The 17,662-nt window shown below is 39.1% G+C and overlaps 1 protein-coding gene across 1 annotated transcript in view; it reads left to right on the forward strand.

Annotated features, from left to right (window-relative positions):
• The window catches only part of LOC118837813 (vomeronasal type-2 receptor 26-like), a 35,550-nt gene extending 18,995 nt beyond the window's left edge, over positions 1-16,555 (forward strand). Inside the window, exons 6-8 of the mRNA XM_036744910.1 lie at positions 2,958-3,078; positions 15,231-16,125; positions 16,531-16,555. Of these exons, the coding sequence (XP_036600805.1) occupies positions 2,958-3,078; positions 15,231-16,125; positions 16,531-16,555 (1,041 nt within the window). The remainder of the gene's footprint in view (positions 1-2,957; positions 3,079-15,230; positions 16,126-16,530) is intronic.
• The last annotated feature ends 1,107 nt before the right edge of the window (positions 16,556-17,662 follow it).

The raw sequence follows: 17,662 nt of genomic DNA on the forward strand, positions 1-17,662 counted from the left end.
TATGATATCTTTGGGATACAGCCCTAGAAGTGGTATTGCTGGGTCAAAGGGTAGGCACACTTTTATAGCCCTTTGGGCATAGTTCCAAATTGCTCTCCAGAATGGTTGGATCAGTTCACAACTCTACCAACAATGTAACAGTGTTCCAATTTTTCAACATCTTCCCCAGCATTTATCATTTTCCTGTTTTGTCATGTTCACCAATCTGACAGGAGAGATGTGGTGCCCGAGAGTTGTTTTTATTTGCATTTCTCTAATCAATAGTAATTTTAGTGCATTTTTCATGTGACTACAGGTAGCTTTGATTTCTTCATATAAAAACTGCATGTTTATATCCTTTGACCATTCACCAATTAGGAATGACATGTATTCTCATAAAGTTTACTCAATTTTCTATGTATTTGAGAAATGAGGGCCTTGATTAGAGATACCTGATCTAAGTTTTTCCCAAGCTTTTTGTTTACCATCTAACCTTGTTTGCATTCACTTTGTGCAAACCCTTTTTAATTTTATACAATCAAAATTATGCATTTTACATCTCACATTACTCTCTGTCTTTTGTGTCATCATAAATTCTTTCCTGATCCATAGATCTGATAGTTAAATTATGGCATGCTACCTTAATTCACTTATGTTATCATCTGTTATGTCAAAATCATGTATCCATTTTATCAGGTCTTGGTGTAATGCTACTTCATGTAAGATATTGGTCTATACCTGGTTTCTGCCATACCATTTTCTAGTTTTCCTAGCAGTTTCAATCAAATACTGAATACTCATCCTGAAAGCAGAGATCAGTGGATTTATCAAACACTAGATTAACATCATATTATGGTAATTAAGGTGGAACTTTTTTACTGTTTTCTCTTTTGGAATGGTGAGGTAAACAAGTACCTTTGATGAGTCCTGTCTTTCAAATGTAATGGCAAGCAAAGTAGGAGTTTTTGCTATTTGTTATTGGAGTGCTTCTCAGCACTGAGGGAATCAAGTGCTCCAGGGCCTAGAGCTGTTTATATAAGATCTGAGGTTGGCTTTTGGGTTTGGGGGCACACTCATTGAAAGAGTGTTCATGATAAGATTCTGGGTAGCTGTTGGAGCAGCAACCCCCACTTTGAAATCCCAGATGTTGGTGCTTCTCCCTGGTAACTATGTATGTATTGTGTTTTGTTTAGACAGATAAAAGTCTGCCTGTTGATCTGTTTGTAATTTCTGTTTGTATTTGCTCTGAAGTTCAGGGTGTAGCTTTTCCCCTGAACTAAGTAAATGGTATATGTATGTTTAAATAAAGTAAAATTGTCCATCCCTTAAAGTTGCTTTCCTTAGAAAAACAGATCAAAGCATCTGTGCTAGCAGCCCTCCTGTGTGCTCTTCTTGTTGGTCTTCTTGTTAGTCTTTCACCTCCACAGCAGTGACTAGCAACATTGTTGTTATATATGGTCATTTACTGCTGTGTATTTTGTCCTGATCTATTTTACTGACCCCCCACTCTATTCCCCAGCCAGTACCAGATTGTTTGGATGATTATCACTTTATAATACAGTTTGAGATCTGCTACTGCTAGGTCACCTTCTTTGACATTTCCTTCATTGATTCCCTTGATAGTCTTGACCTTTTGTTCTTCCAGATGAATTTTGTTATTATTTCTTCTAGCTCTACAACATAATTTTTGCTAGTCTGATTCGTATATCACTAAGTAAATTAATTTTGGCACAATTGTCATTTTTTTTGTTCTATGGTCTCCACCTACCCATAAGCAATGGATATTTTTCCAGTTATGACTTCATTTGTGTGAAAAGTGTTTTTTAAGTGTGTTCATGAAGATCCAAGTTCTGTCTAGGCAGATAGATTACCAAGTACTTTATATTGTCTAGAGTCATTTAAAATGGAATTTCTCCTTGTGTCTCTTCTTGCTGGGATTTATGTGAATTTATTTTATATCTTGCAACTTTGCTAACGTTGTTAATTATTTCAAGTAATTTTCAAGTTGATTCTCTAAGATTCTCTAAGTACATCATCATATTGTGTACAAAAGTGATAGTTTTGTTTCCTCATTGCCTCCTCTGATTCTTTGAACTTCTTTCTCTCCTGTTATTGCTATAGCTTACATTTGTAGTACAATATCGAATAATAATGGGCATCCTTACTTTACTCCTGTTCTTATTCAGGAGACTTCTAGCTTAAACCCATTATAGATAATGCCTGCTGATGGTTTTAGATAGATACTACTTATCATCTGAAGGAAAATTCCTTCTCCCCTGCAACCACAAACACTAGTGCTCTTCATTACCCTGGAATTGTGATCTGACAGCGTGACCCAGAAGTGCATTTGAGCTATGGCACCCAGTGCCACAAAAGGTTTCCCTCTAATCTCTTTTGGACCAGTAAACTAACACCCTTACCATCTTTGGGATGAGAGCTCCTGAAGCGGCTGCTGCCACTGTTGTAATTGTGCCCCAGGCTCATTGCTGGTATTGCTATAACATGCACTGTACTCCAGGCTGACCACAACCCCACTGGGTTGACTTCTCCTGTTGACTTCATACGTTGTCTTTGCCTAGCAAAATATCTCACCCCAAACATTTATTGGCTCTGCTACTTTGAAATTTGATTTGAGGCATTATTTTAAAGTTGTTTGGAGGAAAATCTTGGGAGTGTTCAATCGAGTTGCTCTCTGAAATCTGCCACCTTGGCTGCTCAATAAATGATTGTTAATTGAGTACCGTGTGAATTTTCCTGGTTCCAAGGATACAAATTTTTGAAAAGAATCTTTGTCATCAAAGAAAAGTACCAAAGGATGACTTAAAAATTACTCTTTTCTGTAAGAATCACATCAAGAATATCTTTAACTATTGTGAACCAGTATCATTAACTCTCATATAGCAGCACAGCTTCTACTCTGTAGGCCAGAGCCAGGCCCTGATTCACTTGCTTCTCTTGTTACTACCTAAACCCTCCAGGCTGTGTGCACTGATCACTGTGGGGCTGGATTCAGGAAAATTCCACAGGAGGGAAAGCCTGCCTGCTGCTTTGACTGTGCCCAGTGCCCAGACAGACAGATTTCCAACCAGACAGGTAAGTGTCTGAGCATAAAGCTGAAGTTGCAAACCTAGGACACCTGAAGAATGGTGATGTTCTCAATAGAAACAGGGAAGGTCATCAAAGTAACGGATTTTGGTGTGACATGGAACTTCAGGGTTGCTTTGATTTGCATTTATTTTATACTTCATGATGTGGAGTATTTTCCCTCACTTGTTAATAGTTTTGATTTCTTGCTCTGTGAATGAGCTGTTCATACCATTTAATTACTGATCCACTGGGGAGAGGTCCCCTTTTTCTACCAGCTCTTCCCCATCATGCCTTGGTCTAACCCATCCTTATAAAAACAGGAATTCACATGACCCTGACACCACCTCAAGCTATCATTCTGTGTCTCTTTCTTTTCATTAACACACTACTGCTTCTGATTTTTCCCGTTAACATCAGGCTTCTGATCCCAGTACACTACTGAAACTGCTTTTTTCAAGATCAGCAATAGCTCCTGCTATTTCCAATGGCTTTTTCTCAATCCTAATCCTTCTTGAGCTTTCTGTAGCTTTGGATAGTCATCCCCTACCCCCAAACCTTCTGAAAAATTATCACCTCCCTTGTTTTCTGTGACTGTGACACTTTTTTTCTTAGTTCACCTTTTATCTGGCTAGCTTGTCCTTTTCAAACTCTTGCTGGCTTCAATCAATTAAGCCAACATATATTAAGTACTTCAGATATGTTAGGGATTATGTTAGGCAATTGGGAAAATAAGCACTGGCTTCAAGTGCCCGATGGTTTACAATCCATCTCCAATCCCACCAGTATAAGGATTCCTAAAGATTCTCTTTTGGTCTTTCTTTTGTCTCAATACATTCTCCCTTGGGGCAGTTTATCAGCTCCTGTAAGTTCAAGGACGATTTCTTTTCCAATGATTTCCAGATCTCTTCATTTATCCCTGATTACTCTTCTGAATTCTAGTCCTTTGTTGCCACTTGTCTGTAGGACATCTCTTCCAGAATGGCCCTTTGACATCTCAAAATCAGCATGTTCAAAATGGATCTCTTTATCTTTCCCCTAATCTGCCCCTTGTCCAAACTTCCCTTTCCTTGTTGAGAGCACCACTATCCTATCTATCAACAAATTTCACAATGTCACAGTTACCTTCTCCATCACTCGAACATTTTTTTAAATTTATTAATTTCCTCTTTATCCAGGCTCTGAAGCACTCTTTAAAGTCCCCTGGTATCCCTACCTAAAGATTCATCCCATATAATGAATAATATTTTCAAAGATTATTAAAAAGGAAAGTGAAAAATGAGCATACCTGATCAATACATTTTAAAAACTGTTTGAAAATATGTGCAATAAACACCACTTGTGAACCTCCAGCCTCTGGAAAAAAGTAGGATGGTGGCATTTTCTTTTACCTCTTTTCTTGTGCCATATGTATTATAATTTTTCAATGCTCACTTTTGATTTTCTTTGGCTGTTCTTTCCATTTATCTTGTTGTAGTTGTGGTGTATATTGTTTATTTTAATCAGTTCACGTTGATCTTTCCATATTTCACTATATTCCTAGCCAGCATCATTTATTTTTTTTCAAAATTAATTTTATTGATGTCTTTTTTATATCATGATAGTTTCTCCCAATATTGCTCTATTTCCCCCTCCAAGAGAGCCATGTTATATAAAAGTATTTTAAGCCCAAAAAAAGGAATAAAAAAATAAATGATCAAAATAACTTATCAATATATCTTAAAAGTTCTTAAATACATGCAAAGTTCAACACTTGTGGACTTCCTTATCTGCAATAGGGGTGTAGCGACAATGACTTCTAATAACTTGATTATTCTCTTAAGATCATCAAAATATAATATAATCACTCCCAGGTCTTGCTTAATTAGATGATATTTATGACCTCTGATGATGATAGGGTTCAGAGGGAACACATGTATTATCTCATTTTAAACTATAACTAGTTCATTCTTGTTTAGTCCTGTAATAGCAATTTAGATATGAAGATCTTTCCCTCTCATTAATAGACTATGTGACCTGTTTACATCACAAGAAGCCTAACTCACATGTGGTGGGAGGAGTTTGCTGAGAGAAAAAGGAAATTGTATCACAGGAAATGCTGAGAGAGCAGTTACTACAGTTAGAGCTGAGGGAAAGAGAGAAGATGTGTGATAGCTGGGCTGTAATTTTGCTTGTTGGTGGCAAGGCCCCAGGAGGGGCCAGATGGTTGTGGGATGCAGTGGTTCTCTGCTGTGATGTTGTGGACTTATTATTTTAGCAATCTGGTTATTTGGTGCCTGAATAAATGGCTTACTTCTTCTACCTTCTATGTGAAGTGTCTTGTATATTTTCTGATACAGAACCACATAGGCATTTCGACAATTATCATCTATATTGTGATTATTGCCTTGCTGACACATTTGGTGATGAGCATGGGATCACAAGGTATAATATCTCTATTTGTAGGTAGAAGGGATTTAGAAGAAGAAATGTTTATCCCAGGATGGGATGATATAATTTATTCCTCACTAGCAAGGGAATGGTCTAAAGCCACTGGTTTCTGTGAGGAATGGAAACAGAAGCTAAAGCAGGGGACAACCTAGAGATTTGGAAAGATGTTTGCAAGAAATTACAGTTAAGCCAGGGAGAGAATTGCCAACAGCACTCTGTAGATGAGGCTGGATTTTACTTACAGCATGTCTTATTATATATGAAAGCAGGGACAGATTGTTAAGAAAAAGAAATCAGACTCAGACAGATACTGAAACAGTTAGACCAAATGAGAATATTTCTATACTACAGCAAGATGGGGAGTCTCAGGTGGCAGAAAAACAGATTATTGTTCAGGAATCTACTAATTTTGCTGTAAATTCAGCTAGAAGGCAGAGGGAGCCAAGGAGATCAAGAGTGCATTTCAGTTCAGCCAAGGTCAAATCTAACTGCTCTAACTGCTAGGATGGTTGCCATGGTGACAAGGGGAGAGAGTCTAGAGAAGATGATACAATATCAGAATCTGAGGCACAGAACGCTACAATGTCTCACACAAAGAATGAGATATTATTAGATCCTCAAACAGCAGTGTGCCCCATACAGTGAAGGAGGGAAGAAACTCAAGATAAGTGTCCAGAGAGATATTGGAGGATTTTACACAGCAGGAAATCACAGATATCTTGAGTAAGTTCACCCAGAGAATGGGAGAATCATAAATATCTTGGATGGTGAGAATCAGTGATAAAGTTGCCGCAGGAGTATCTGTAGATACTGTGGATTGTATGAGATTCATAAGCATTAGTCAGAATCCTTTTGTACAGCAAGGTTTTAGGGATTATCATTTGCAAAGAGGTAACCAAACAATCAATCTGTTTGCTTTGCCATCAAGAGGTTGTAATAGAGAATATCCTGCAGATTCTATGTGGTCTACTGCAGATAGACCCTGGTATTCACTTAAGGACTGTATGAGAAAGTTAAAGGAGGAGGTAATGAAGACTGCTATTACGTTGGTGAGCACTGAAGTCTACTATAATACTCCCTAGGGAGTCTATTGTAGGAATATAATAGTTAAAATGATTCCCTCTACTTAAAAACACCTAATTCTGACTCTGCTAATTGCAGAAATAGAGAAACCCCTTTCAGACGTGCTGGATAATATTTCATAGTCAAGTGACTTAAGAGACTGGGGAAAAGATAAATTTCCTCAAAAGAGAAGAGTAAATAGCCAGTGGATTCAATGTCAGAATAGACTCACAAGAAAAGAAAAATTTACTACTCTATTGACAGCAGGGGTAGATTTTAGAAGAAGAGATTGTATTCCAACTAATGAGCTATACAAAATATACTGAGATAGGGGGTTTTATAGCAGATGGAATAGAGAAGGAAGAATTGCCCTACAAATCCTACAGATATTGAACCCTTATATTCAAGTGTGTCACATCTTCAAGAAGACTAGGAAATGGGCCCAACCCCAGCTCAGATTAAAGAAACACACAGATGGGATTACAGGCTCCATATTAATCTGACTATATATTGGAAAAAAATGGATCAAATATTATAACTATGGCATTGATAGACACTGGGGTGGAGGCCACCTTGATTTATGGAAATACTGAGAAGTTCAGGCATGGAACTCCTGTTACTATCACAGGATTAGGAGCTGCTGAAATATCAGCCAAACAAGTCAAACAAGTCAAATTGGGCAGTTGCCTAAGAAAGAATATACTGTGGTCGTTGTACCCATTCCTGAATACATTATTGGAATAGATATATTGAAAGGTATGATTCTGAATTTACCTGAGGGGAGATACCAATCTGCAGCAAGGAAAACAGGAATTAATAAAATATTAGTGGGAAAAGTACAAATGGACCCAATCACTTTACCTGAACCTTCTAAAGGAATTACTTTGAAGCAGTATCATATGCCAGGAGGGTAAGATGAAATTGCCAATATTATAAAGGAATGTGTTAAAGCAAGAGTTTAATCCCTACAACATTCATTGGAAAATCCTATATGGCCAGTACAAAAGTCAGAACATGGAGAATGACCATGGATTATAGACAATTGAATAAAGTGACTCCTCCCTTGTGTGCGGCTGTTCCAGATACTGTTACCTTAATTGAAAGGATCCATAAATGAGACGTAGTACACAGTTATTGACTTAGCCAATGCTTTCTTTATGATCTCAATAGACTAAACAATGGGACTAGTTTGATTTCACGTGGCAGGCCCGACAATGTAGTTTTACCCGATTGCCACGAGGATATCTGCATAAGCCAACTATTTGTAATAGGATTGTGGCTGAACATTTGGATGACTTAAAGTTACCTGGTGTACAGCTTACCCACTACATAGATGATGTTATGATACAATGAGAAAATGTAAAAGAATTGAAGAGTTTGGTTTTAATTGAGCATATGAAAGGAAAAGGATGGGAAATTAGCCCTGGAAAGATTCAAGGGCCAGCTCAAACTGTAAAGTTTGGGGGTATACAATTGAATGAAGGCCTGCAAGAAATTCTCCCATAAGCTCCACAAAAGATTCAAGCTTTTCCTATCCCCACCAATAAGAAAGAGACCCAAAAGTTTATACAACTATTTGGATATTGGAGACACCACATTCTGCATTTAGGACAGACTTTGAAACCCTTATATAAAGTTACTAGGAAAAAGTATGAATTTGATTGGGAACTTGAGCAGAGTAAAGCTTGTGAAGAAGCCAAAGCTGCTATACAATTGGCTCTGGACTCATGGCCTAGGCAAAATGGACTGGAGGAATTACAAGTGACTGTACAAGATAACTATGTGAATTGGGATTTATGGCAGAAACAACAAAGCCAAAATGTACCTTTAGGATTTTGGTCAAGGAAACTACCTTCATCTGGATTACAATATACACCTTTGGAAAAGCAGTTGTTAGCTGCATATTGAGCTTTGTTAGAAACTGAACAATGGATTGATGATTGACTGCAGAACAGAATGATGGACTAATTGAAGAACAGAAGAACAGAAGAAACATGCATGGTTTACTGATGAGACAGCAAAATATTTGGGCCATAAAAGATATTGCAGAACAGTAGTCTATAATCCACATACTAAGCAGACTTTGGAAAATACTGGGATAGGTGGAGGTAGTCAGTATGCTGAACTTATGTCAGTACATCAAGCTAGTAAAAGAGACAAAGGAGGACAGTGTCATATATTCACTGATTCATGGGCAGTGGCTAATGGGTTAGCTATGTGGATGCCAATGTGGAAAAATCAAAATTGGGAAATTCATGGCAAACAAGTCTGGGGCAACGAATTATGGGAAGATATATGGAACATGTCTTTGGTTACTAGTTTGCCGGTTTTTCATGTAGACACTCATGTGGCCCTCACTAAGCCAGAATATGAGTACAATGCACATGCTGACTGACTAGCTAAGATTGCTACTGAACATATTTTCCCTATTCTGACACCAACTGGTGATCTGGTACTAGCAAAATGGATCCACCAAGCAGATGGCCATTTAGGGGTCCAGGCCACACCCCGGTGGGCACAAGATCAAGGTACTAGTATATCTTATTCATTGCTAAAGCAAGTAGCAGAGGAATGTTATATCTGTCAATTGGAAAACGAATGAACTGTTCCTCAAGTAGTAACTGGGGAAATAGCAAGGGGAAAAGTTCCAGCCCAAATTTGGCAGATAGATTATATTGAACCACTACCCCAAGATAAAGGACGCAAATTTATATTTACTGGTGCTGACACCTATTCAGGAAAAGCAACTGTAAAAGTCTAGATATTATAAGTCTATATTATGGAACCCCAATGAAGATTTAAAGTGTCAATGGGTCACATTTCAAAGGTAATGAGATGAAAAGATGTCATGTATTAAACAATATAGAGTGGATACATTATATTCCATATTATCCACAAGCATCTGGGTTAATAGAAAGAATGAATGGATTGTTGAAAGAACAGTTTAGAAAGTTAAGTTCTAATAATTCATATCAACATTGGAAAAATAATTTGTTCACTGCTTTACATAATTTGAATAATAGACCATTGAGAGTTAAGTACACCTCTATCCAGAATGATGACCCCAAATCTGCAAATTAGAAAACAGCAAACACATAAGATCCAAAATATTGAGTATTGGACTGTGAGGGAAGATGTCCCACCACTATATCCAGGAATATCTGGTTCAGCAGGATATGATTTACATTGTTTAGAGGACGTTGGGTTGGATAGAAAAGGGATAAGAGAAAATGGTGGCTGGAAAAGAGGGACTCACTTAAGCTCTCCCCCAAATCCCTCCAAATACCTGTAGAAACAGCTCTGAACAAATTCTAGAGCTACAGAACACACAAAATAACAAAGGGAAGCAGGTCTCCAGTCCAGGATGGCCTAGATCATCACTGGGAAGGGTCTATTGCAGCACAGAGGAGCAGAGCACAGCCCAGCATGGGCCATGCCAGGACAGACCAGGCCAGGAGTAGATTGGGCAGAGCAGGCATCAAGTCCATGAATCACTAAAATGTGAGACTTACTAGACTTCTCAACCCACAAACTGCAAAGACAACATAGCAGGTCAGTGGGAAAACTTCTAGATCTGGGTGAGACTTCTAGATCTGGACCCAGCCCCAGAAGTGGTGGGTGGCAGGAGCAGGAAGCTCCAGCAACTGCTTCCAGAGCTCCAATGGCAGCTGCTTCTGGAGTCCCTGGCCCATGCAGAGGGAGAAGTCAAGTGGTGGATCACAGCAGGAGTGCAGGGAGCACTTAACTAGCAAAGAGGCAGGGTTCTTTTGCCTTGCCCTGTGTGGATCTAGGTCACAGTTGTGGTTGGTGACTCTTGTGGGAGGAGGAGCACTGGTGGGGCAGAGCTTGTGGTGGCTGTGGAGTAGAAGTAGCTCTGAAAACAGCAGCATAAGAGCCCTGAAGCTTGGGACAAAGCACTATCCACTCTAAAAGCAGCTATACCCTGACAAAGAGCTCAAAAGTCAAGTAATTGGCTGGGAAGACGAGCAAGCAGCATAAAAGCACTCAGACCTAGACTGTAGAATCTTTTTTGGTGACAAAGAAGATCAAAACATGCAGCCAGAAGACATCAACAAAGTCAAAGAGCCTACATCAAAAGCCGCCAAGAAAAATATGTATTGGTCTCAAGCCATGGAAGAGCTCAAAAAGGATGTGGAAAAGCAAGTAAGAGGAGTAGAGGAAAAAAAAGAGTAGAGAAATGAGAGTGATGCAAGAAAATCATGAAAATCATGTCAACAATTTGCAAAAGGAGACCCAAAAACATACTGAAGAAAATAACACCTTAAAAATAGACTAACCCAAATGGCAAAAGAGCTCCAAAAAGCCAATGAGGAGAAGAATGCTTTAAAAGGCAGAATTAGCCAAATGGAAAAGGAAGTCCAAAAGACCATTGAAGAAAATACTACCTTAAAAATTGGAATAGAGCAAGTGGAAGCCAGTGACTTTATGAGATATTAAAAAATTATAAAACAGAACCAAAAGAATGAAAAAATGGAAGGCAATGTGAAATATCTCATTGGAAAAACCACTGATCTGGACAATAGATCCAGGATAGATAATTTAAAAATTATTGGACTACCTGAAAGCCATGATCAAAAAAGAGCCTAGACATCATCTTTCAAGAATTTATCAAGGAAAACTGCCCTGATATTCTAGAGCCAGAGGGTAAAATAGAAAATGAAAAAATTCACCAATCACCTCTGGAAAAAGATGCCCAAAAGAAAACTCCTAGGAAGATTGTAGCCAAATTCCAGAGCTCCCAGGTCAAGGAGAAAATGTTGCAAGCAGCCAGAAAGAAACAATTTGAGTATTGTGGAAACACAATCAGGATAACACAAGATCTAGCAGCTTCTACATTAGGGGATCGAAGGGCTTGGAATATGATATTCTGGAGGTCAATGGAGCTAAGACTAAAACCAAGAATCACCTACCCAGCAAAATTGAGTAAAATGCTTCAAGGCGAAATATGGATTTTCAATAAAATAGAGGACTTTCAAGCTTTCTCAGTGAAAAGACCAGAGCTGAATAGAAAATTTGACTTTCAAACACAAGAATCAAGAGAAGCATGAAAAGGTAAACAAAAAGAGAAATCATAAGGGACTTAATAAAGTTGAACTGTTTTGTTTACATTCCTACATGGAAAGATGATGTGTGTAATTCATGAGACCTCAGGATTAGGGTAGCTGAAGTGAACATACATACAGACATATGTATACATATAGAGAGAGAGACTAGGCTAGACTGCAATGCTTTCTGATTGATACTTCTCCATATACCACATTCATCATTTCATATAGTATTGTGTTGTTTCGTTACATTAAAGTGCCAAAATTTGTTTAGCTATTTCCCAGTCAGTGGGCATCTATGTACTTTGTTCCCAATTCTTTGCCACCACAAAAAAATCTTTTGGTATATATGAGAACTTCCTATCATTGGCCTCCTTGGGGTAAACATGGTAATGGCATCTCTGGGTCAGATGATTTGGAAATTTTAGTCCCTTTATTTGCATAATTTTAATTGTTTTCCAAAATGATTGTATTTATTTATAGCTCAAACAACAACAATGCCTTCCTTCCAACAACCCCCCCAGTATTGACTATTCCCATCTTTTATTCCCATTGCCAATTTACAGGAGGTTAGGCGAACTTTGCAGTAGTTATGATTTTCACTTTTCTCATGATTATTGATTTACTGCATTCTTTTCCATGGTCATTAATAGTTTGCAACACTTTTAGGAGCTGATCATTCCTATCCTTGGACCACTCATTTATTTGAGAGTGTGAGGATATGTGAAAATACATGCATACACAGATTGTGTGTGTATATGTGTTTATATGCACATGCATATACATATGAGTGTATATATATATGTACAAACTTGTATATGCATATGTGTGTATATATATGTATATACATACACATACATACATATATATATATATTCTGTGTTTATGCATGTGAATAGTGCTATCTGAGGTAGACATGAGATGCTCAAATTTAATGAACAGGCTGATATCTGTGGCTTCCTGTGGTATTTTATAGCACTCTCTAAGGACATATACAAGTTACATCTAAGTTTTGATTGGCCAATTAATTATCTCATCTGAAGATGAAATTAAACTATCAGATTTAACATAATTAGCAATTGTTTATCAGTTTTTAACAAGATTTGGGACACATGTTATTAACAGGTATGTCTAAGTTTGGGGAGACACACGAAGAATACAATAAACATTTATTAAGCAACTCTTATTGCTTAATACACTTAAAACACTGTGCTAAGTGCTACAGACAAAGTTTTTTAAAAGAAAGCTATTAATAGCTGTTTACTGGATTGGGGCACACACACAAACATATCATTGCCAAATATGCCGTTCAGGTGCTTGCATGACAACTAATTGGTCACAAAATGGAAGTTTAAAACAAGTTAGAGGTGTTCTTGCTAAGTTAACTTGCTTATGTCAACTATACCACTTCAACCCTACAAAATTCCATTATCTATCTTGATATTCTAGATCTTGAATTTCGCATTTTATTTTTTTATTGAGTTCATTATATTATTTTGATAATTTGATGTAATGACAAGTAAAGTGGGACTTTTTATTGTCTTTTGTTTTGGAATGCTTCTCAGCACTAAGGGAGTGGTGGGATTCAAATAAATTAAGAAGTAGTTCTCCACAGAACCTAGCTGAGGAGGTGCCACGGCCGCCACTGACATGGTGGGCACAGACCCTGCCCCTACTAACAAGCAGTTGCCTGAATTCAACTTAAAATTAGGTACCAGTTCTGCTGAACCGGTGCAAACCAGATGAATCCCACCACTGCACTAAGGGAATCAAGTGCCTTTGAGTGTCCTTTGTTTGAATCAAGAGTCAATGATATATGATGTGGTCCTAATGATTAAAGATCTTTCCCACACCCTTTTGCTAAATAGATGCTAAGCCTCAGGCCTACACCCTTTTGCTAAGTAGGCTCTAAGTCCTGGGGACTTAAACAGGGTATATATGCTCTGAAGTTGGTATTTTGCTTTGAGGGCTTACTCATGGGAAGAGTGTCCATGTGATTTGGCCAGACAAGACTCTAGGTAGCCATTTGAGCAACCCCCCCCCCACTTTGGAAAGCCAGATATTCATGCCTCTTTCTCTGGTAACTATGTACGTAATGTCATGATCAGACAGAAGCCTGTCGATTGATGTTTATCTTGCTCAGTTCATAATTTCTGCTTGTAATTTCTGTTTGTATTCTCTCTGAAGTCCAGGGTGCTGACTTTTCCCGTTGAACTGAGTGGTACATGTATGTTTAATTAAAGTAAGATTGTTAACCCCTTAAAGTTGCTTTCCTTAGAAAAGCAGCTCAAAGAACCTGTGCTAGCCACCCTCCTTATGCTCCTGTTACTGCTCTTACACCACCACAGGAGCTGCTAAAAACATTGTTGTTACACATGATTTCCATAGTATTACACCTCCAAATTAACTTTGGTCATCATTTTCATTATCAGCATAGCCCATCCACAAACACGAAATATTCCTCTAGTTTTCAAATCTATTCTTAGTTTCTTGGCAGCATGCTTGATGATCCCCTGTGATTTTCTGAGTAAACAATCACGTTATTAACAAATAACAGTAATTTTATTTACTCTTTACTTCATTTTGCACATTTAATTTCTTTCCCTTATATTTTGCTATTGCTAGTGTTGCTACAAGTATAACAAACAATACTGGGGAGAGTGAGCATCCTTGCTTTACCCCTATATTTTGGGGGAAAGGTGCTATCATGACCCCATTACACATGATGTTTTATTTTGGTTTTAGATAAATATTTTATGTTAATAAAAGGTCTTTCTCTGCCTATATTTTGTACAGGTTTATATTTAAAGAAAAGATCATAGAGTCATTCTATTCACAAGATGTAACATGTACAAAATTCAGTAAACCAGATGAGATTTAATGAGGGCAAGAGAAACAACATCTATTTGATTTCATTCACCTGTGCCTTCCCATGTACTTTCAAAAAGAAATCTCTTCATAGACTCCCTGTTTTCATTGTTATTGATGCTGATCTTTTATACAACCCCTTCTCTCCAGAGATAGCCATCATTCTAGCTCAGTCTTTTCTCACCTCTTACCTTGTCTTGGCAAATTATTGTAAAGGTTCTTCCTTTTCTCCCTTTCAATTTCACCCACTCTAAAAAGTGCTGCTAAACTAGTCAAATTTAGTTATTTAGTTTTCAAAGTACCCTTAAATTCAGAGCCAGCCTACTCCTCAAGCCTTATCTCATATTAGTCTGTCTTTTGATATCTCCTTTCCATCCAAACTGGACTATTGCTGTACCCCAAATTTCACTTTCTATCTCTTGCCTCTGAGAGTTTACACAAGGTTGTGCTTCATGCCTACAACACAATGTTTCCCATTTATATCTACTGACATCTTCATCTTCCTTCACAACTCATGTAATCTTCCTTTTAGTAAACCTTGCCCAGTTGGTTCTCTTGCCCTCATCTAATCACCTAGATTTTTCTTAACTGTATAGATCTTACATCTCATCAGGCAAACGAACACAAGATGCTTGAGGGCAGGGACTTTTGTGTTTCTGAGTTCATTTCCCCACTGCCCATTACAAGGTCTCAGATGTAGTGCATTCTTACTACATGCTCTTTTTTGGTTATAAACTACAGATATGGACAATTGTGTAAAGTGCCCAGAAGATCAATATCCAAACAGGGAGAAGGATCAGTGTCTCCCAAAGGTAATGACCTTCCTCAGTGTCCAAGAGCCTTTGGGATGGACTCTGACCTGCATGGCTCTCTCCTTTTCTCTCCTCACTGTTCTGATCCTCATTATCTTTGTGAAGCATCAAGATACTCCCATCATCAAGGCCAACAACCGGATCCTCAGCTACACAATTCTCATCTCTCTCATCTTTTGCTTCCTCTGTTCTTTGCTTTTCATTGGACGTCCTACCACAGCAACCTGCCTTCTTCAGCAGACAACATTTGGAATCGTGTTCTCAGTGGCAGTTTCCTCTATTTTGGCCAAAACCATCACGGTGGTTCTGGCTTTTAAGGCCACAAAGCCAGACAGCAGGATGAGGATGTGGGTGCAGCCGAAGGTTTCCAATTCTTTTGTCCTTCTCTGTTCTCTGATCCAAGTGTTGCTGTGTGGGATCTGGCTGGGGACCTCACCTCCCTTCTTAGGTACAGACACTGACTCTGAGCCTGGCCACATCATCATTGAGTGTAAGGAGGGCTCTGTAACTGCCTTCTACTGTGTCCTGGGCTACATGGGCATCCTGGCCCTGGGGAGCTTCATGGTGGCTTTCCTGGTCAGGAACCTTCCTGACACCTTCAATGAAGCCAAGTTCATCACCTTTAGCATGTTAGTCTTCTGCAGTGTGTGGGTCTCTTTCCTCCCCACATACCAGAGCTCCAAGGGGAAAGCAATGGTGGCTGTGGAGGTTTTTGCCATCTTGGCTTCCAGTGCTGGTTTACTGGGCTCCATCTTTTTTCCCAAATGCTATGTGATCCTGGTAAGGCCAGAAAGAAACACTCTGGAATGGTCAAGGAATAAAGCAGATTCCAGAGCCAGGAAACTGATCCCAAAGGCTCTTCCAAGGACATGAGAAATACTGGATAAAACGTCTAAATTAGCTGCAAATAGCTGTAATTTTATATCTTGGTAATACCCCTTGTCCACTTTTACTGGTTACATCCTCTTTGCAACCTTGCCTGCTGCTTTTAATGGAATAGAGACTTTAAAATCCAGCCCTTATATTTGAAGGTATGATAACCATGGGCATTTGTTCTCTTCACTTTCTAGGTTATAAACATCTTGCAGTCTTCTAAACATCTTGCAAACCTACTGCTTGCTTGTTACCTCTCTCCCTACCCTCCACATCCAGCTCAATTTCTTCATTACCTTGGGCCTGAATTCCTGACCTATAGCAACTCCATCCTTCCTGCCTCTGCCTTCATTTGAAGGACTTCATTCTATCCAAGAGTAGTTTTTTCTATTCTGTTCCTTTGCTCTCTATGCCACTGCAATTCCCTACTTGTAGCCCAACCATCTCCACCTAAAACAGATGGCAAGTGTCACTCCTTATAGAACCCACATTAGGGAAGGACTCTGCCTGAAACAAGGAGCTTACCACATTCTGCTTTCTACCATACTTAATTTGCATTTGGCTTATGTTCCCCACTATGGTATTAGCTCCTCGAGGACAAGGCCTGTTTTTTTTTCTTTGTCTTTATATCTCCAGCACCAAGCAGAACATCTTACCCAAAATGTTCATTGACCAAATATTTTATGAATTGATATGTATTTGATTGATTTCTGTCATAGGATCATAGAGCTGGAATAAATCATAAGGAATATCTAGTCCAATATCTTTATTTTGCCAATAATGAAACTGAGTTCCAGAGAGGTGAAGACAGCCTGGAAGGTTGACAAGAAAGGTCTGTTGCAGCAGGCTGAGAAAGGAGCACAGTCCAGTGCAGGCTGCACCAGCACAGACTAGTCTCCAGCAAACCTGGAGCAGGCCTCGGGAGACTGAATCACTGGCAGCTGTGGTGGTTTCCAGACTTCTCAACCCACAAACACCAAAGACAACTTAGAAGGTCAGTAGGAAAGGGCTGTCAGACCTGGGTGAGAGAGGAATGTAGTCCAGCCCTGGCCCCAACAGAGTCTCAGGACAGCAGCAGCTGCAGCAGTGGCATCAGGGTCAAGAGCAGTGGCAGTGGCTGCTTCCATAGCTCTCAGCCCATAGATAGTAAGGGGATTGAATAATGGATCAGGAGATTACAGGGGTCTCTTTTCTGGCACTGAGGCAAGATTCACTTGCTTTGCTTGGATTTGGGTCACAGTCCTGGGTGGCAGTTCTGGGTCGAGGAGGAGCACTGGCAGAGCAGAGCTTGTGGCAGCAGTGGAGAGGCAACCCTCCTCACAGTTCCAGGGCAGAAAAGAATGCTTGTGGTCACTCATGGACCAGAGCACAGACCAGGAGAGGAATAAACACCTCTCTTTAGATCATACCACCTTGGAAGAACTGAAAACTTACACTTAGCTAGAAGTATCTCTGAAAACAGCTGCTCAGTATGCCTGAAGCTTGGGA

This window comes from Trichosurus vulpecula, chromosome 2 (assembly GCF_011100635.1).
Source record: "Trichosurus vulpecula isolate mTriVul1 chromosome 2, mTriVul1.pri, whole genome shotgun sequence".
Lineage (NCBI taxonomy): Eukaryota > Metazoa > Chordata > Mammalia > Diprotodontia > Phalangeridae > Trichosurus > Trichosurus vulpecula.